This window comes from Leptosomus discolor, chromosome 2 (assembly GCF_034619465.1).
Source record: "Leptosomus discolor isolate bLepDis1 chromosome 2, bLepDis1.hap2, whole genome shotgun sequence".
NCBI lineage: Eukaryota > Metazoa > Chordata > Aves > Leptosomiformes > Leptosomidae > Leptosomus > Leptosomus discolor.
Window position 1 is genome coordinate 78,935,043 of NC_141392.1, and position 20,949 is coordinate 78,955,991.

The 20,949-nt window shown below is 36.8% G+C and overlaps 1 protein-coding gene across 4 annotated transcripts in view; it reads left to right on the top strand.

Moving 5' to 3' along the window:
* Nucleotides 1–20,649, top strand: part of HACE1 (HECT domain and ankyrin repeat containing E3 ubiquitin protein ligase 1) — a 58,156-nt gene extending 37,507 nt beyond the window's left edge. For all 4 annotated transcript variants that reach the window (XM_086461338.1, XM_086461339.1, XM_086461340.1 and 1 more), the window contains 10 exons: nt 1,608–1,719; nt 1,808–1,905; nt 2,095–2,182; nt 3,288–3,437; nt 8,203–8,399; nt 13,175–13,306; nt 14,025–14,123; nt 14,416–14,486; nt 19,471–19,584; nt 20,027–20,649. In XM_086461338.1, coding sequence (XP_086317464.1) covers nt 1,608–1,719; nt 1,808–1,905; nt 2,095–2,182; nt 3,288–3,437; nt 8,203–8,399; nt 13,175–13,306; nt 14,025–14,123; nt 14,416–14,486; nt 19,471–19,584; nt 20,027–20,129 — 1,164 coding nt within the window. In that variant the 3' untranslated portion in view covers nt 20,130–20,649. The remainder of the gene's footprint in view (nt 1–1,607; nt 1,720–1,807; nt 1,906–2,094; nt 2,183–3,287; nt 3,438–8,202; nt 8,400–13,174; nt 13,307–14,024; nt 14,124–14,415; nt 14,487–19,470; nt 19,585–20,026) is intronic.
* Nucleotides 20,650–20,949: the final 300 nt, after the last annotated feature.

Consider the following 20,949-nt stretch of genomic DNA (forward strand, 5'->3'; position numbering starts at 1 on the left):
TGCTGAAAGATTGGATTAAACAGACATGGCAGACAGATTTCTATATTTCTGATTCTTTAAAATACATGCGTAAGTCCGTTTGAGATGACCAATGTTAAGTATGTCTTACAAGTCCAACTTTCAGTTAAACAGAGTTAACTTTCTATTTGTGCATATCTAATAGATTGAGCTTTAAAATGCTGTGCTTTTTCCTTGATTGACTTAACATTTTGAGACAAACCAGAGGATAAGTACGCCACTATTAGTTGATTTGGCCATAGCCAATTAGTGGCAGCTCCTCAGTGAAACATCATGTTGTCTTGTTACCCTTTGCTCTGTTTCCTTTGTTTGTGTCTTTTTACTCAAAAAAAAAAAAAAAAAAAAGTCCTGATGTCTTGCATCACCTGAACTTGCTTCTCAGTTTAACACAGGACATGAATTCAGGACTGAAGGGTTACTCTAGGGAAGACTAGTGTAGTTAAGTGGAAAAATTAGCAAGCAAACCCCTGTATGGAATTCTGCTGCTTTACATAGCACTGTAGTGTTAAGCATCTGTCATGTTTTCATCACTTACCTTTAAAAGGTTATGATTGTCTACATGTAGCTCAGAGACAGAGCTGTGCATTTGTTCTATTACAAATGAAGGTGGTCTTCAGGCAATATTGTGCTATTTGGCACTCCTTTGTTTAGCACATGCTGGTATACTTTTGCATTGTTCTGTTAGAGAGGTTCCTTACGTTAAAATATTTTGGTCAAAATCAGAATTTGCTGAAAACAACGGTAAAATTTCTCCAACCAACCAGAACACCTCCCCCTCCCAAGTAATTGTGGTCTGTTCCAAAAGCTTTATTTCTTTAGTTGTGAACGGTACTGTGCCTTTATTTTCAGGTGTACCTTTTTTTTTTTTTTGGTAATCCAGTTTCATTTTTAGGACATGGTGTAGTTGTATTATTTACTTCTTCTTTGGTTGAAATGTATGTTTTCAAAATTCATTACCTATGAATGATGAAGAGACCCTGAGAACTGATACTCTGTTATATCAGCTAAAAGTATGTACTGTGAATCCTGATGGATGAGAGAGGCCATACTTGTGTCGCTCTGTCTCAGAACAACTGCAAAATTTCGGTCTAAATACTAAGTCAAACAAGTTAGGACCCTCTCACCTAGGAACTGCTTCGGAAGGTTTCTGTTTCCTTTGGGCTGTTTTCTATTGCCAATGAACTTTACTACAAATATGACTTGTTTGTATCACTTGTGTTTCTCTGCTCAGCTGTGGTTGATAATCAGTAGTGTTACAGAAGCCAGTGACTTCTTACCTAAATTCCTTTCCCTGCTGCTCTGGAAGAAATTTTGTGCTACTTTTCTCTTGTGTGGTGAGCTCTGATACCTATTTCTGGATGACTGGTGGTCCAGTCTTTCTGCATACCAATTTTCAGCAAGCACTGAAGAACATGTCTAGTCCTTTCCTCCTCCCAAAATACTTTATAGTGTATTGAGGTAGCAGCAAGTAACTCTTTGCACTTCTCAAAAATTGAGAAGTATGCAGAACCATTTTCCAGTCATGCTTATGGGAGAGGAATTATTCAGTTGAATGCACTTATATAATGTAATTCACCCTTGTTTTGTAGCCGTTTAAAGACCGCTGTGAATGGTTCTATGAACATCTGCATGCTGGGCAGCCAGATTCGGACATGGTGCACAGGCCTGTTAATGAAAATGACATCCTTTTGGTTCACAGAGGTATTGTGTTATAAATGGAATTAGTGTATCTTTGAAATACATTGAAATGTAATGAATTAAGATAAATTAATTGGTGCTTTGTATTTAGATTCTATTTTTAGGAGTAGCTGTGAAGTTGTGTCTAAAGCAAATTGTGCAAAACTGAAGCAGGGGATTGCTGTGAGGTTTCATGGAGAAGAAGGCATGGTGGGTACAATTGCATGGTTTTCCTTTGTGGTAGTTATATATGGAAATACTGTCTTTCAAAAGTATTGTTTTGAACTAAATCCTAATTTAAAATAACTGTTATACTTTATTAAGAAATACGTTGTTACCCGGCATAACTGCGCATTGAAAGTTCCATGTACTAATATGTTTTATTCTTTTGACATGCAGGGACAGGGTGTGGTGCGTGAGTGGTTTGATATCTTATCCAGTGAAATAGTTAACCCAGATTACGCCTTATTTACCCAGTCAGCTGACGGTATGTCTCTGCTTTTTTTTTGTTTTTCCTGATTTAAGGGAATTTTATGCTTTTATAAAAGTGTTTTTATAATCCAACCAAAAAAAGTCACTTAATTGGTTTCAGAATGTAAGACTATTACTTTTTAAAAGCAACGCTGACAAAATTTATCTCATATATATATAGAGAGAAGTGATCTATTCATTGTACATTTTTATAACTACAGATTAAATATTTTTCTTAATTTGAAGTTTCCTTGATTTTGTTCTCTCTTTTGTAAGAGGAGAGTGAATTGTTGGTTTTAATGAGTCTATGACATTTCTGCCTGGTAGTAGAAGGACGTAACGCTTTGAGAGCAGTATAGAGAGTGTTTTCCTTTCTTTGCATCTGCGAGGGAACTGTGGAGGTATTCTGTTATTTCCTTTTAGAAATCTGCAAATTTGGTCAGTTATTTTTTTTGATAAAACCAGATGTTGACCTCCACAGGTCTACTTTGTATTTGACTTTTTGTCCATTGGGTGCTTCGTATAAAGCAAATCTTTATATATAAGAATAAAAGATTTCACATCATCATCAGTGACAAACGTTTTGCTTCCGACATTACAGATCCTTGGGAAGTGGCAAGGAATTCAGCCAACAGTAGAGGCACAGATTAGTCCCTGAAAGTTAAAAGGGAAAGTTCAGGGGTGTCTGTTTGAGGTGTCTTTTCCAAGGAGACCAGGACTGGACCATCTGCTGTCTACATGTGGCTGGATGAAAGGAAGTAGATGCATTCTGATCCTTCCTTTGAGCATGTTTACAAGTTGATAGAAGCATGGCCCCTTAGAGAGAGCAAAAAATGCACATGGCAATATAGTAAGATGGAGTACTAAACTTAGCAAGTCATAATTACCCTTACGTTGACGATAATTACTTCAGAGCGGTGCCTTGGAGAGTGGCTAAGCAGTATCATTGTGCGAAGAAGATGTCATTATGTTCTAATACATTTCTTTCTGATGTCAACAGTCTTCCAGAACCCCGAAATAAAACACTTCTAAGTGGTTTCAGATGCATAGTGTATTTGATAAATATGAACTTTACTTAAAAAAAAGTAATGAAAATTAATGATAATCTTTTTATTTTATAGGAACAACTTTCCAGCCCAACAGCAACTCTTCTGTAAATCCAGATCATTTGAACTACTTCCGTTTCGCAGGCCAGATCCTGGGGCTAGCTCTGAATCACAGGCAGTTGGTGAACATCTATTTCACAAGGTCATTCTACAAACATATTCTTGGTATGTTTTTATTAAAATCCTGTTTGTTAGTCATAACAGTTCTCTGAGTGATAAACCTTTTCCTTTTTCACTTTTGTGTTTGTTAAAAGTGGAAAAAGTCTTGGAAATGACTGTCTTGCTAATCTTTTGTGTATATCAAGAGTCACAACATAATATGGCAGTAATTACTATTCCAGTCTGAGCTTCTCTTAGGAGACAAAATACAGAAATACATTAGCAAAACTATGTAAGAATGTAATACAGTTAGCAACTTTTAATAAAATAGCTAATAATTAAATTAGTATTTGAATACGAATTTTAAATTAAAAACAAAGACAGCATCATTAATCTGTCTAAAGCATAATCATATAATTTAGTTGTCTTTAATGTTGCTGACTAGGAATGCCTGAAAGGCAGGCTAGTGCAGCCTCTTGTTTTTGTGGTGTGCGCAATTGTTTGCATCACAGTTATGAAATTCATCTGTCCTGCCATGTAATGTCATTCTTGAGAAATGAAAATAATTGTTCCCTGGTTAACTTAGGGCAGCCTTACAAGGTGGATAATGTTTATGAACTCCAGCAAAAATCTATCAGGCATTCTTTATTGTGCCTGCAGTTCTTCAGTCATGTAATGTTTTAACAAGGTGAATCTATACTGTTGCAAACCTTCCTGTCTACCGACTCCAACAAATACTACTTACTTCCTGAAACAGCATTTCAGAACTAATGCAGGTTCATCCTATCTCCTTCACGAGGAAAGTTAATTCATATGCTTACTGTAGCATTCAAGAGGATTAGTCAGAAGTCTTTATAAAAATGTAACTTTTCTTTTTAATAGAGAAGGACCGCTGTTAGCTGGTGGTATCTGTGGTCTAGGGCTCTTCTCTGCACTTCTTTGAGAACCTTCGTGCCTCTTGATTGTTGAACACGGTGCCCCTGTTTTACATTGTCATTAAAACCTTTCCCTTCTGCATGAAGATATGATGGAATGTAAATTCCCTTTGCATTCCTGTTAACTGCCATAAATTACATAAATTCCTTTGCAGCTGCATATAGAATTTCCTTTGTGTTTAAGTGCTATTCTTTAATCTTCCAAATGATAGCTTGATGTTGGAAGTTCTACTTTTCCTCAAGAGCAACTCCTTACTTTGAGACCTAGCAAGGTTTTCAAGGAAGTGATTGCATTGGCACATCAGCTCTTAACTTCAGATTTACTGTTTCTCTTCCCTGAAAGCATCCAGGGAACACAGTTACAGTTTGATGGTGCAGGCTCTGTCAAGATCTTCTTGACAAAGGGATGCATTTTACTTCTCTACCTCAGTACTGCTTTCTGCTGCAGGAGAGTGACTGTGTACTGGGCAAGAGGCAACGGAGGACAGACAATCTAAATCAGCACCATGTTGGCAATGCCTCATTGGGCTTCCCTACTCATTTGTCTTCACATAGGAAAGCGGTTCCAAAGTAGACATATCTTTGTGTGGCACAGCTTATCCCTGACTTAAGGGTTGGCCTCTGACATCAAGAGATTCCTCACGGACTAATTTCCGTGTGACGTATTCACAAATGAGAAAAACATATTTTTCTGCTTTCCATGACACCTTGAGAATAGTCAAATGTTGCTCTTGTCACCTCTGTTGGAAATGACTGCTAAGGAATTTGGGTTCTTTTCTAGATTGACTTGTTGGTTTCTGAATTGATAAGGTCATGTACTGTTTGCTTTTTTCTTTTTTTTCCCCTTTCATTTTGCTAGAGTAACTTGCAAACCAAACAGCAGTGAGTAGTCTCTCTTAGTAAGGTCTTGTCATCCTGTTGAACAGGTGTCCTGGAACGCTCTAGAGGTTTGTGCACTTTTGACTTCTTTAAGTTCAAAAGGTTCACAGGCTTTTGTTACTTCTTGTTACTTATCAGACACAAAGAACTGGAAAAATTACACCTCCACTTCCCAAAGCAGTTGCTTTTTCTGCCTCAATCATAGTGGTTTACTTAAACCTTTCAAAGGCCTTTTCCCTCATCTTTCTGCATCTCCTCTCTCCTTGCTTAAGGAGGGTTGCACAGCAGCAGATGCTCCTGAGGGTTTTTTGTTTTATTTTTGTTTCAGGTTCAGCTGTGGGTTATCCTAACTGTTGTTCATGCCAGATACGAGTTACCAGGTTACAGACCTAGCGATTCCCTTCAGCTAGTTTTCAGGCCTTAAGTAATGGAGTATGAAATCTTTTGAAGCCTGAGACCGTTTCCATTCCTTTCGTTTCTCACCTTGCACCGAGATCCTTGTTTTCTGTTGCCTTTTCTGTTGATGGCATTGAATCCACCAGTTGTGTGGTAAGATCTCCTGTATCTGAGGAACAGTGTGAACCTCTTTCAAAGGAACTCTTCTCTTTAGTCAACAGACATGACATGGAAGTGCCTTAATTAGAAGCTGAAACCTGTATGAACAAATGTGGCTACTTTTTTGAGACTCAGGTGGGTGCGTCACTTTTTTTAACTGTGATGAATTGAGATCTTTCTGCAACAATATCTAGTAGGCAAGGAAAGATCACCAACTTAAGCAATGTCCCAGCTAACGTGCAACTAATGTGCTTTATAAGATGTTAGATATGTAGCTTGCATGATTTTTTTTTTGTGTGCTGTGAAATCAAACATAATTCCATAGGCTTTCATGTTTATTAGGGCTGCACTTTATTCTGGATGTAGAACTGAGGCAGAAATACAGTCAGAAATTAGTAAGACCTCTTAGGTTTGCTTTTCTCAAACTTCCTGTCTGTCTGTCTTCTGCTTAAACAGAGGAGGAGGAGGTAGTGTCACTAGTGCTGTTGTCCAGTTACGCTGCATTTTTTCGAAGGACCCAATTACGTTTCTGGTTGGAAAAAGAAACTTCCACCTCCATCCCACAAAGACACATAGCAGATAAGCCTAACATCAGATACCACAGTTAGGAATTTGAAGTCCTCTCTTTCAGTGTATAATAGAAAATACCCCTTGAAATGGTGTAAACAAAAGCAAAAATTAATTTCTGCATCAGCGTATTTTGAGCTGGAAACCTTAAATCCTTGAATACTTACTGAACTTGTCTCTGTGCTTACTTGTAGTATCTTTTAGAAGTTCTGTGTTGCACTGAAATACGTGTTTATCACAATTTTTCTAAGCCAGATTTCTCTTCTTTTTCAAACTACAGGTGCCTTAAGGGTATAGCAATAGAAAGGTACATAGTATTTCATGGGATTAAAATTTTGTGCTGATAAATCTGATGGAGCTTTTTTTATAACTGCCTGGCTTGAGTCTATTGATTGGTAAAATATCTGTCAAGCAAATGAGTGAGTGTAGTGAGATGGTCTTACAACATACTGACTACAAGTGTAATCTCATCATAATGCTCCAGTTCAGTTTCTTCTCTAAAGAGGTCTCCGACTCCTACTTTTCAGTCTCCTTGTTTTCCCACATCTTTGCTTATATCCTTCAGAGACATTATTTCCACACCTCATATGTGAAATGCATATATACTTACTAGTTGGCAAAAATGAAAGTCCTCTAGAAACTACTAGACAGCTGTTTGATTTTTTTTTTTTTTTTTTTGAGAGACAACAGTGAAAATTCATTAGTAAATTAGCAATCCCTCTCTTAAACTGGAGCATTGCTTGATTTTTGTAGAGAAACAATGCCTTACAGCTTGTGGACACACCATTTCAGCACTAGTCAGCTCTTCCAGGGAAATACTGTAACAGTTTCAGCACTTACATGTTTGCACCGGCTGCTAACCTTTTAATTTTGTGTTACTCTCTGGAGTACTGCTTCTGCAGCCCACAGCGTGCCAAGGCTTCTACTAAGGGGCACCCTTGTGACACTTCACAGTGCACAGAAGATGGTGAAGTAAAGAGAATACTTCCTGATAAATTGCTTTTCTCTAAACCTACTACCACCCTCACCTTCTGTCTCTTTTTCCAGGTATTTATCTGCCTTGGTAGAGTTAAAGTATCTATCATGACCAAGTTAAAGTAATCTGGATTTGCTTTCTTGTGTAGTGAAGAGGGTGATTCTCTTGCACAAACTCAGGGTCACCTTGTTCTGGGCACATTTGTTCAAATTTGTTTGAGTGCCATGTCTGCAAAGGGGCTGTAAATAGGCAGTTTCTACACTTGGATAAAAGTCAAACTTCTAGTAACTGTCATCTTAATGCTTCTAAATGACTTGCAAGTTCAGTTTGGAAATGTAAAATTACTGTAAGTTTCCTTCAACTGTGTAGTAGGTCTCACAGCAAACAAGATTAAAAAGAGGAAAACAGAAGAGCAAAAGGGTCTTAAATACAGAAAGGTTGTTTGTCTCTTCCCCCACTGTGCCCCCCCCTGCAGTTTTAAGTAATTTTCTAGGGGAAAAGGTGGTGTTCTATAGAGAAATATGTTATTTGGGTTTCTAAAAGTTACATAGAAAACTGAAAAGATTTTTTATTTAGGAAACGCATTTAACATTGTGTGTTCTATATGGTTAGATGCTTTTACTGAAATCCATTAGTGAGTTAAAATTGTGCAAATTGATGTTGCTTAAGTGGTATGCCATTTGCTTCACTGGGAAGAAAAACATGCAGAGGAAACTTGATTCTTTAATACTTTTAAAGTATTACAAGTAAGTAAAGTAAGTACAGTTCTGCTGCAGTTAGTAATGAATTCCGTTTTCCCCTTTTCCTATTACTGCATTTTTCTGGTTTCACTCTAGAGGGCAATCTTCTACCATAGATTAAGTTAGAGCTCTTTTTGCTTTATCCTATTTATTTGAGGGCTTTTGTCTCTCTTTTCCAGGTATACCTGTAAATTATCAGGATGTAGCATCTATTGATCCAGAGTATGCAAAGAACTTGCAGTGGATTTTAGATAATGATATCAGTGATCTGGGTTTAGAGCTGACCTTCTCTGTTGAGACTGATGTGTTTGGAGCAATGGAAGAAGTGCCATTGAAGCCGGGGGGTGCAAGTATACTTGTTACACAGGAAAACAAGGTGAGTATGTAGGTTTATTCAGAAGTTGATAGTATAAGAAAAGCGATTGGACTGACGTTCTGAATAACTGGGAGCATAAACGGTTATACCTGTTTTGAAGGAAATAAACAAAGTTGCCAACATTCTTCCCCCTTTTTCTAGCTTAGCATGCTGCAGAAATAGTACTATTTAAAATCTCTGTAAGTGTTCAGGTTTGAGGTTCTTTCTGACAAGAACTTTTGGAAGGACGATAGGATCAGTGTTAATTGAAGGGTTTACCTTAAAAGTTCCAAATATTCATGAAGTTAAGACGTGGGTAGATATACCAGGGACGTAAAACAGTAGCGATGGCTAAAAGTAGAATTGTAGGTAATGTTGCAAAGCGTGCTGCCTCCTAGGGCAGTCTATGGAACTGGGTTGCTCTACAGTAACATAGAGATAATTGACAGAGTAAAAGGCTGCCGGAAGCTTTTTCAGCTGTTTGTAAGTCACTCAATGTGTATAGAAATAATCTACCTTTTTGATTTACTTTAAGAGTAACAGCTTGGAAAGTCCCTGAGTTCTCTCCAGGATTGGTTCAAAACCAAAAAAAACCCACACCACAGCTAGATTTTGAAAATAATCTGGAAATTAAGAGGCACAGCAGTCTAATTGAATTCTGCAGTTACCTAGTAGATAGTTTTGAGTAACTGCAAGAGTGTCGTGGGTAGACCTGCAATTTTTTGTGTGTCATTGACTCATTTGATCTTTGTGTCTGCTTTGTGTTTTGGTGTTCATTTGTGTTGAGCTAACCTAACTGGCTTTGTGTACAGTATTCATGCAGCTCTGTCAGTTGTGTAGACAGGTGCTGTATTGGTAAATGGCCACTGGGTGTCAGCATTTGTTCTAATGAAACTTTAGGTTATGTTGGAGGAATTGGTACTGGATTCTTGTATGCTTAATCCTCATTTTCATTAAGGCAGACTCACTCCAATAACAGGAATACATATTATTAGTTTGATTCTGCACTGTTTTCTGCAATATAGTCATTTATGAAGGAATACAGATGGTAAAACAAGTATAATTGTGAAGACAGTCGATTAATTTCTTTATTACCTATCAGAGAAGGCAAGGATGTTGATTCTTGTTTCTGGGCAGTCTTAGCTTCTCAATATGTAAAATAGATGTACTTGACATAAGTTGTGGTTTCATGACAACTATTAAAAACTGTTATCAGTTAGCATGAAATTAGAAGTTTGCCCACATGAGGATACCCATAGTCATTAGTAGCTGAAATTGCTCTGTTAACTTCTGACTTGGGGCACAGACTTAAAAAGGGTGGTTGAACACGTGTAGAGCAGATGCATCCATTCTGGCTCATCAGCCTTCCTCAGCTGTGGAAGAAGGGGATGAGAGTTTGTATAGCTTTTATTTGAAAGGTGGTAAGAAACAGGTGACTGTGGTAGCTTTGAAACTGCTAATATTAATAGGTTCTTGAATTTGAAAGTGCAAAATGTGAAGTCAACAAACATCTGTAAGATGGCACTGTGTCTTGTTCACTGATTTATGACAGGGATGAACCACATTCTTGAAAATTGATCTGTGTTTTAGTGGAAATTCCCATATTTCTTTAATGTGACATTGTTCTGCAGTATGTTTTAGCTTGACAGTTTCTAGCAGGTTAAACAGGAAAGTGTCTACTTTCCTTTATAAAACATTTTTTTTTTTTTCATGGAAGAGATAGCTTTCTTTTTTTTTCTGCCTTTACCTGAGGAATAAAAGATCGCTGTTTAAAACTCATTGCATTTGCTATACCTCTGGGAGAAGAAAATTCAAATTCTAAAGGAATTTGCTGTGTATGCATACTAGCAATTATCTGTTTAAAGGATAGCATTTTTTTTTTTTAATGAAATGGAGTGGATCTTTATTCCTTAAAAAAAAAACCCAAAAAACAAACAACAAAACACCAAACCAACAAACCCACAAAAAAACCCACAGGAAAACCAAAACAAACCCCCACAGAAACCACCAAACAATCCATATCCCTCTTACTGAAAATGAAAATAAGAGTAAGTGCCCCATTGAGGAGCAGTAGTAATAGCTGTCTGTAGAAAGTTGTTTTCTTTGAATGAGGGAATTTTCTATTTTTACATCAGCTGTGTAATAGGTGAATGGTTGTGGGAACATATGATGCAAATGCTCCAGTCTTGCAACTAGAGCATCCATGTAGTGCCAGCTGAAGTATCAGTTATAGTAGGGGATCAACTGCCTTTTGTCATGGTAATGGAGAGGCTTCAAAGGAAAGCGTCAGGTTTTGTCCAGTGTCCATGCTATGCATTTCTCTTTGTTCTTTGCTGTGTATATTTTTGCAGCTTTCTATTTGCTTTACAGGAACAAAATAAAATTGGAGCTAGGCAGAGTTTGACCATATGCTATTCTAAAAAATGGTGCAAATCTCCACAATCCTATGGCTTTCTCTGTCCTCCTGGGGCTTGTCTGTCTGTGAGCTGGCCGTGCTGTTTGGCAGTAAAAAATTACAGTATTTCTTTAAACAGCTTTGGAATGGAGCTGCTCCCTGAATCTGAACATCATAATGAACATTGATCCTTGTCTCACAGCAGACGGGGCTGTGAAATCGGGGAAGCATGATCTCTGCTTGATTTACCTCAAAGGAAACTACAGAACAACCCTTCACCCAAACTACTTTGTCATCATATTTGTGATGCCCATCTCATGTGTGTTCAATCAAATCTCCCCTCATAAAAGAAGGCTGGATTGTACTTTTTATGCACTGTGTAGAAATTCATATGTAGATCTGAAATTATGTAGGTATTTGTGTTTTGTAATGTGTTCCTAAGGCTTCTGAGAGGGAATAAAATGTAAATAAAGTGAACAGAGAGAAAACCAAATTGATCGGGTTTTTTTACTGACATATATTATGTAAATTCTGTGGTATGGGTCTTTCAGCATGTGTCAGTGCTGATAGTCAGGATGCTCAGCTGTTCCAGGCTATTCACAACATTTCTTGTTAGACCTAAAGCACAGCAACTGTTTTCTCTCATAATGAAAGTGTTCAATGTAAATATTTTTGTAATGCAGAAAATAAGTGTTTGTCAGATTTTTTATATATATTTTTTTTAAATAAGATTGTGAGTTTCTTTTCACAACACTGTTTTCTGAATAGCCTAATTTATGTAACAGCAGCTTAAGAGATGTTAAAACAAGTATCTCTGATCATTGAAGACCAGTGATAGCATTACTTCTAATCCTGACATTGCTAAAGTTTCTGATTTCTTCCTGGAGCTTGTAAGATGTATTCACAGAGGCTGACTTTTGTCTAGTGCAGTTAATTACCTTTGACTACCCCTCTCCTTAGAGAAGGGAGGTGTCTTCAGTTCCACTGGTACTAGAAGCAGCCTAGGGAGATTACTAGATTGAAACTAGATTTTAGGAACAGCACTGCAGTTGAAGGTATGATTAGGTAATGTTCCTCTTCTTTAGAGCACTTCAGAAATTGTCTTCTCACTCTAATAAAATGGTGGTAATGCATTAAAAAATATCTTCCCACTGCAAAGCAAATGACAACCCCTCTGTACTTCTGTGAATGTAAGGAGCTGCCTTTGAAAAATATTCCTCTGTTTTGAAATTCGTTCTTTTTTTTCTGAAAGGGAGGAAAGAAAGAATGCTGGGTTGCTTTTGTGCAGGTTTCAGAACCTAAAAGTTCAGGTTAATGGTTTTTTAAACTTAAAAATCAAGGTAGTATTTTTGTAAGATTATAGTCTTGAGGGAAGGTGATAGTTGAGGTCGTTTAATTGGGAGATATTTTTCATGATTTCATTATTAAAAATCATGATTAGGAAGTCAAAGCATTACTTTGAAATGGAGTACCATAAATAATCTAGGAATAAATTTTGTTCTCAAGTAGAAATCTCTTTTCTTGACTGAAGAAACTTTATTAGACTTGCCAATTTTGTCAGGGTAGATGAGACGTGTTTATACAGCTTAAATGTAGGCATTTTGGTCTGTCTTATTCTAAAAACCTTCCTCCATTAACTGTCTCCTAAGCTTTTGTTTTTAACAAAAGCAAAATTCTGATTGATTCCTTTTTGAACTGGCATCTTTTTAAAGGGGACAGAGCCCCCAAATCTCTAAAGCATGCAAACTACGATATTGTCTATTCACATGGTTATGGTATGCATGCTTTTCTGTGTGGGATTTTTTTTTTTTCCTTTTTAAAAACTGAGGAGATTTTTCAAGACTTTCTTAAAAAATTGAAATTGGTATTAAGACAACAAAGCTTGTAGAGGTAAGTAATATATTCTGCTAGGTTCCCAGAGGTAAGGGGAGAGCCAGAAAGCTTTTTGGCTCACAAATATTCCTTCAGAAGTTTACCCTATTTTTCTGAGTTATGTCAGTTTGCTTAATAGAATATTTTGCTTTAAAAACATTGCCTTGTTTATGTACTTAGATGATCACAGTGGTGGTTGTATTAGCTGTAGGCATGAAAAACTTCAACTTTATTCACTTGCTTTATCTTAGTCCAAGCGCCTGTTTTTGACTGGTTCATGTTACAATTTAAACGTTTCTGTTTGGGAATTGTCTTTGGAAGGAAGGAAAGGGAAAGAGCAGAAGGGGCTCTGAACTCTGAGGGGTTTTCTGAATTATTTTAGGTCGCTTCCGTGTGTGAAAAGTGCATAGGGACTTCTGACATCTTATGGTAGATGAGATTTGTAATGTGTTGAGGACTGTGTGTGAGTTTGCATGAGCACTATGTATTTTTGCTGTTGTATGTCTTAATGTTGTTTTCTCCTTTGCAGGCTGAGTATGTCCAGCTTGTCACCGAGCTTAGAATGACAAGAGCCATTCAGCCTCAGATAAATGCCTTTTTACAAGGCTTCCATATGTTCATTCCACCATCTTTGATCCAGCTTTTTGATGAATATGAATTGGTAAGCAGAAATGCCTATGCTCCTTTAAATACTTTGTTCATTATACTTCATCAGTATTGTAGTGCGGTGTAGAAGGAAAGCTCAGTACCCACAAAATAAACATTTTGTGTCTTTCACTTGGGTTTTGCTTCCTGGGCATCTATCAGTGAGGATCTCAATGTGTGTATTCCTGCTTATCCTGATTACTTAGAATGACAGTCTTTCTGGAATGTGATAACTTCACATGCCAGTGATAAATGCCTTAAATTGCAATTTCAAAATGGGATCATGATGTTGTGGCCTTTAAACCTTTACATAATTTCTTTCAGGAAGATAGAAATTCTTTAAAAGTAAGGACATGCTGTCTATTTTCTCTACTTTTTCTGAGTCACTGAATCAAATTCCAGTAAGTTTTTGTGGTTGTTTGATCTTCTGTAAGCAGCACATATGAAGTTTTGTCTCAAGTCTTGCCAAAACTCAGAGGTTTTTTTCTTTTAGGTTCTTCGGCAGTAATTTCTATCCCTTGATATGTGTACTTAAACAGATCATGTGAAGTTACCTGCAGTCAAGAATCTTCTTGCACTAAAATTTAGTTGTAGGTTCCGTAAGGTTGCAACTAAATAGAAAAAGCACTGTAATTTTTATATTTCTTAAAGCATTACTTTTTAAAATAGCATAGACACTTGAAATTAACTGTTAGTCAGGAGGACTAATCACCATCTGTGTGCTTCTTCTTAAGGAGCTTTTGTTGTCTGGTATGCCAGAAATTGATGTGAATGATTGGTTAAAAAATACAGAATACACCAGTGGCTATGAGAGAGGAGACCAAGTTATTCAGGTAAAATTATTTTTTTAATAATGTAGACTACTGCATTTTAATCCAAAAAAAGGTGCTATTGTTGTTGTCATTTTCTCTGTGTGTTTATGGAAGCTTATTTTGGCTGAAATTTGTGGAGGTTTTTTATACTATAGTTGTGTATTAAGTGACTTAGTTATGCATGAATTTAACGTGAAAATTTCCATCATTTAAGTAACAAACACACAAATATTCCATTTATTGTTTTACCATGGTCTTTTCAAATACTACAAGTATTTAATGGAAAATACAAACTAATTGATTTTTCATTTAGTGGTTCTGGGACGTTGTGGAAGAACTAACTCAGGAAGAAAGAGTATTACTATTACAGTTCGTTACTGGCAGGTGAGAAACTCTTCTGTAACAACAAATATATTGTCTGGATACTCTGAAATAAGTCAAGAGACTTCAGATTACCGTACAAGATCACCTAACTGGAAACTGCTTTGCATACTTGGGTGTTCTATATATTGATCAAAGTAGACAAAGTGTGTGTTAATACTTTTGCTGCCTGTATTGCCAGCAAAATGATTGATTACGTATTTATTATACTTGACTACTTTGCAAGAAGCCTTTGTTGCTGTCCCAGGCAATTTTTAACAAGGCAGTAGTGAATTTAACTGCGCTTTACATTCTTGTTCCTGTTGCATATTTATGTGGCTCCAGGCTTCTCCAGTAATCAATATAGGCTTTAATATATGAGGTAACTAGGTATCACTTCAGTCAGTGTAAACAGAACATCCTTCTCCTAAAGCCGAGTTGAATTTAGCATTAGTGCAGTGTGTCAAGATCAAGTGAAGATGTAACGTTAGGCAAGACTCTGTTTGCTTTATGTAGGTATTCTGTCCTAAATTCTAGTTGTTCTTCAGGGAAAGCCACTTCTATTTCCTCTGTGGTTTGGGGGCAGCGGGGGAAGGTTTTGAACAATAAATGCCCCTGTGAGCTGGGTGGGTTGCCGAGTTTGTGTATACAGACATTTTGCAAAGTGGATCCGTAGACGTACATGTGGCACCTGATCTGTGTAATCCATGTCTTTTTCTGGTGGCAAGTAGAGATTGCACCATCTTCGTATTCTGATGTTCCCTTCATATTCTAGAATTGTAGTAGTTTGTAAGTTTTCTGGTTAAGCAATGGTAAAATACAAATTAAGATGATCGAACCTTGTCTTTTATACCAAGGAATTTCACAGTCACAGATGTATCATCAAATAGCACAGTCTTTAAATGATATTAGTTTCACTGGATTTATTGTGAATTTCATTGTTTTCAGGGCTCTCGACAATTTAAGAAGCTAGTTCTATGCACATCCATCTTTTCTTTTTTTTTGTCCTCTGCAGAAATGATTCCTGCAGTTCTAACTGCACATCCATTGCACGTCAGCTGCTGGTCTTTCATTTTTAGTGGACTAGTCCATTTCTAAATCTAGACGGCAAATAAGGATCTTTAAGATGTAAGGTCATGTTTCAGATGCTTCTTAAAACATTCCAAATGATACTGAAGTGGAATTCACTATTTTCATGGCATTTGGGATAATCTACTGGATTCTAAGGCATGCTGTCTATCAAGTAAACAATTATGTTGTCTGATTAATACGTGCTTAAGCACCATTCATTTTGGTCACAAATTACATACTGACTAATTCTTACCAGTTTCTTGTTCGTAGGAAGGAAATTTTTGGTATGTCTTTTAAGAGCTCCAGGCTGGAACTTAAAAACAAATTGCTTGGGTTTTTTCTGTATCAGCTAGTAGAAACCCATTGTGTTTTTTCTTCAGTGACTGAAATATAATAGGTATATTTTTCCATAAAAATTTAACCTTTGAGCATTACCGCTAATAATGGTATACAGCTTGCGTTTTTGCAAATAAACCCCAGACAGTCCTAGTTTTTGGGCATGGAAAACATAGATACTGAGTTGTCTGTCAGCTAGAACACCAGGTTAGTCAGGTACAAGCCAGTATCTTAAGTAACGTTTTAAACTGAAAATGTGCCTGATTTCAAACTGTGATCTTTTTCTGTTTTCTTAGTGAAGAATTGTTTCTGTGTGTACTGGTTGGCAGGCTGCATGCAAAATTTTCTTTTTTTTTTTTTTTTTTTTTCCTCCATTTTCCTTTAATCTTTTCTGCGTATTCACTTGTGGGGTTTTTTTTTTGGGGTGTGTGTGAGGTGGTACTATTCTTTCTTTCCAATCAAAAACTGTGAAATTAAGGTAGCAAATGAAATAAAACAATTGTATTTAATTATGTCTTTAGTGTTTGTCTGACTTCTCTAAACACTTGTTAAACTTTGCCTTTTGTCTTCTTCCCCCTTCTTACACCTTTTTGTCTTCAATGTAGTGAAGTCTTCCTTTGGTAGTTTCAGTGAAGATACCATTGCATCACCATTAATACCGGTTTTGAGACATCTTTTAGCAGTAAAGTAATTGTCATGAGCAATGTTTGGAAGTCTTAGCACACTCAAGAAAAAGCCTAAATATTCTTGTGCCCCATGTTGGGGACATGAAAATTTACTTAAGCACCACCTACTTTTTCTCTGCTGACAGGTGCTTGAGACGGTATTGCCGGTTCCACATGCTTTGACATTTGCCTGCTGCCCTTGATTTGTTTGGCGCATGTGTAATAGTATTTGGCTAAATTACTGTTAATTATCCATTGGCAACTTTTGATCAGGTTTTTAGTTAACAGTTGGAGGGAAGTGTTGACAGTTTATGATAAATTCTGCTTTATTGATATTCTGCAAGTGTCAGGATTGCGATTTAACTTGGGGGACTGTAGTTTCTGTTGAGTAATATGCTGGTTTAAGGGAAATTCGGCATAGTTGATAAATGTGATAGATATATATGACTACTTTTAAAAGTAAAACAAAAGATAAGGAAAGTAGCTTGAAGTATCTCTTCTATACTTTTTTCATTTCAAGTAAGTTTATGCAAAATCTGTAAGTGGAAAAATAGGTAGAAAAATTAAGGTTCAGGTGTAGACTTAAACATTTTAATAGTGTTGAAGTTTCCAAAGCTATGAAAATGTATTGTTGCTCTTGCTGAAGGCTATTTGCACATGCAGTAGGAGAGGTAGGATACTGTGATCTTATTTGCATGTATTTTGAAGGCTTTCCTTACTATATTAGTAGTCTTTTGCTTGGAAAGAAAACTCATTCTATGAGGCATAAGTTGGCAGCCATTTATTACTTTTAAATATTCAAAGCCTTGTTTGTACTGTACAATTTTGACCTGTTTTATGAAAAAAAAATTAATAAAAAAATTCTGCTTATAGTACACCGAATGAAACGTTTAGGTCTGTGTTTTGCTGATTTGAATGTGGAGTTCTCTTGGTTCATCAGAGGGGAGAAAGAAAAGTCACTACAGGGGAGGCAGCACTGTATTAGAAATGTGAGCCAAAACCATAGTATAAAAGAGTACCACTGTAAAATCTTTACAACTGTTCTGAACTGTGGCTGTGAGCACAATTCCGTTTGTAGGTCAGAAGCAGTATGCTGCAAATAATCAGTACTTCCCTCTATAGTAGTTGCCTTATATACCGGTGCTAGAACTGTATGCCCAGTGTTGCTGTCATTAAGCTAGGCGATACAGATTTGTGTGTCGGATACTATAGCTAGCTCTTGAAGGTGTGTTTGAAAAGTATTACTGTAAGCCCTGTCCTAGCGCCTTAACATCTGGCTGTAGCAACAGTTCCTCTTTCGCATTTCTGACAAGGAGTTTTGCTGTGAGTGGAAACATCATTTCATTCTTCTTTTCCATTCTTGCTCCTGTTTTTTACAATGGCTTTGATTTTGTGAATATGGGAGCATTGTTTTTAATGTAAGAACCTGTAATCAAAAATTCTAATGGCTGTTATATATTTTATGGAAGGTTTATTTTGTTATATCAGATTCTTTCTTTGCTGGCTACAAAATAGCAGAATAGTTGTGTTTGGAAGGGACCTCTGGAGGTTGTCTAGTCCAACCCCATCCTCAGAGCAGGGACAGCTAGAGCTGGATGCTCAAGGTCTTGTCCAGACAGGTTTTGACTGTCTCCAGGGGTGCTGACTCCTCAGCTTCTCTGGGCAACTTGTTCTACTGTTTGACCACCCCACAGTAAAAAAGGTTTTCTCATGTTTAAAAGGAAGTTTCCTGGATTTCGGGTTGGGCCCATTGCTTCCTGTCCTGTGACTGAGCGCTCCATCTTGAGACTGGTGCTCAGTCTTATTTAATCCTCCCTTCAGATATTGATGTACGTTGATCAGATTCCCCTGAGCCTTGTCTGCTCTAGGCTGAACAGTCCCAGCTCACTGTCCTCCTGTGTCAGATGCTCCAATCCCTTACCAGCTTTGTGGCCCTTTGCTCAACTTACTGCAACATGTCCCTGTCCCTCTTGTAGTGGGGAGCTTGGAGCTGGACTCCAGATGTTTCTCACAGAGTACAGCGAAAAAATCACCTCCCTCCCTCAGCCTGCTGCTGACCTTCTTCCTGATGCAGACCAAAGAGGCTGCTGGCCACTCTTGGTGCAAGGATGCATTGCTGGCTCACGATCAGCTTCTTTTAGTCCTTACCCTTTCATTAGAGTTTTGTGTTGGTTTTTTTTTTGGTGTGCGGGTTGTGCTAACAGCATGTTGCCTTGTAATGCATACCAACTTAAGTTGATGTTATTAAAATGTCTGAATTTTATTCTGTTTGTTAGTTTAAAATTATAGGGAGGGACTCTGAAGACTCCAGGGCAATTACACCTTGAGTAATCCTTGAATAATATATTGGTAAAAAGAAAAAAAAAATTGAGTAGTATGATTAAGTGAGAATGCATTCCTGAAGATGCCAGTGATTTTTTTCAGTGTTCTGGTTTTGCTAAAGGTCATTATGGTGTGATAGTGTGACTGATGTAATGGTTTTATTAGTTACTTGAAATATGTGGTCTGAAGTAGTAAATGAAAAGACAGGTCAAGGACGCACGTCAGTTGTCCCACAGATAGTAATCTGAGAATAAACTTATTTACGATGCAGTATTTCTTAAACTATATAAATAACCATAGGCGTTTGCCTAAACTGAGGCTAAACTAAGATGATGTTCTGTTATAAAAACTGGGGTAGAAATGAGTCCTCTTTGCAAACAGAATTCTCTTAAATATTATTGAATTTGCCTAATTTAAATGCAGAAATGCATTATTCAATATTGTAATTAAAAACATTTAGACAATCAGAATTTTGATAAGGGTAAGAAGGGGAGAAGCTTGATAAAAGTTTTAGTAGCTGGTCACATGTAGCAGTAAGAGATGTTTGCGGTGTAAACATTGTATTTTTTGGATTATAAATTCTTGTAATGGTCTAATTTCTGTGACTTTCTCAGTTCCAGGGTGCCTCATGGTGGCTTTGCCCATATAATGGGTGGCAGTGGACTGCAAAATTTTACAATTGCTGCTGTGCCATATACTGCAAATCTTTTACCAACATCAAGCACATGGTATGTTAACCAGTCTCATTGAAATGTCTTAAAAGCAGTGCTTTTTCATGTCAGTCACAGTCAAAAGTGCAGTTATTTTGAATAGTTTCACTAAAAGGCCAAAAAAAAAATTGAACAGTTTGTAGAGTATTCACTATCCAACATGAAAGTGATGGGTTTTAACCTAGATGATGTTACATTATGTGTTCTCACTGTTTACTACTTCATTTTGCTTAACCAAAGGCAGTGGGATCAAAAAGGGATTATTAAAGTTAAATTATTGTATTACAATTTACTGAAGTGAAGAAAACCTTGGTTTCCTGCAGTATATTCAAGTGCTCAATGGTACTGTAATGCAGCACAAGTTTGTTTTCTTTCATAAATGGATGACTTAAGGTTTTTCAATCAGAAAACTTACTGTTGTGTTTCTTGCTGAACTGTGATGTGGCTTTGTTCTTTTCAGTATCAACATGCTCAAGTTACCTGAATACCCAAGTAAAGAAATCCTTAAGGACAGGCTTCTTGTGGCGTTACACTGCGGAAGCTACGGTTACACCATGGCATAATGAAGTCTAAAAGAATTCATCTGACTACTGATGTGCAATTCCGAGTGGCAGAAGTAATTTTGGAAACTGTCAATAGAAAAAGCAGCTTAGATGCTGCAGCCCATTGGCAGGGCTGGGCTTCAGAATTCGTACAGGATCATCAACTTTTCCTCCATTATATGTTGTCAAAGTAGCTTTGATACTGTCATGACAACCTTCTCGGTATGCTGTGTTTTCATTTTTTAAAATGACAGATCTGTATGGAAATCAGTTTACATGCTTTTCATTATTACTTCAGTCTGAATCAGAAAGTTTGTCAGAATCTCTTTCCACAGTTTACTTTAGATTTTTCGACTATGTGGTTGAATGACATTGCGTTTTAGTTTACTTTGCATTCAGATAGCGTACTGCTAATGGACAGACTTGTACTTTATGCCTTGTTGCATGTGAAAGTGCCGTTTATTTTTGCAGAGAACACTATAGAACGTTCAATTTGGATATTGTACAGGAAGACAGATCTGATGTATTTTCCATTTCTTTGCATAGTAAGAGAAATACAATTTTATAACTTTTTAGTATTTTAATGTATATAGTATGTAAAGATTAGACTGTTATCACTGGAAAAATAACAGGTAAAGTTAGTATCTAATTTATATTAGAATTTACATGATATTCTACTAAATATTTAAAGTACTTGTGACTTTATAGTCAACTTGCAGTTTAGAATTTGTAAATACTATTTAAGATCTATATCCATTTGTTCGAATGCTTTTACTCTTTCCTTGACATAATTGTATGTTCAAAAGGTATTATTAAATTTTAATATTTTTACCAGAATCTG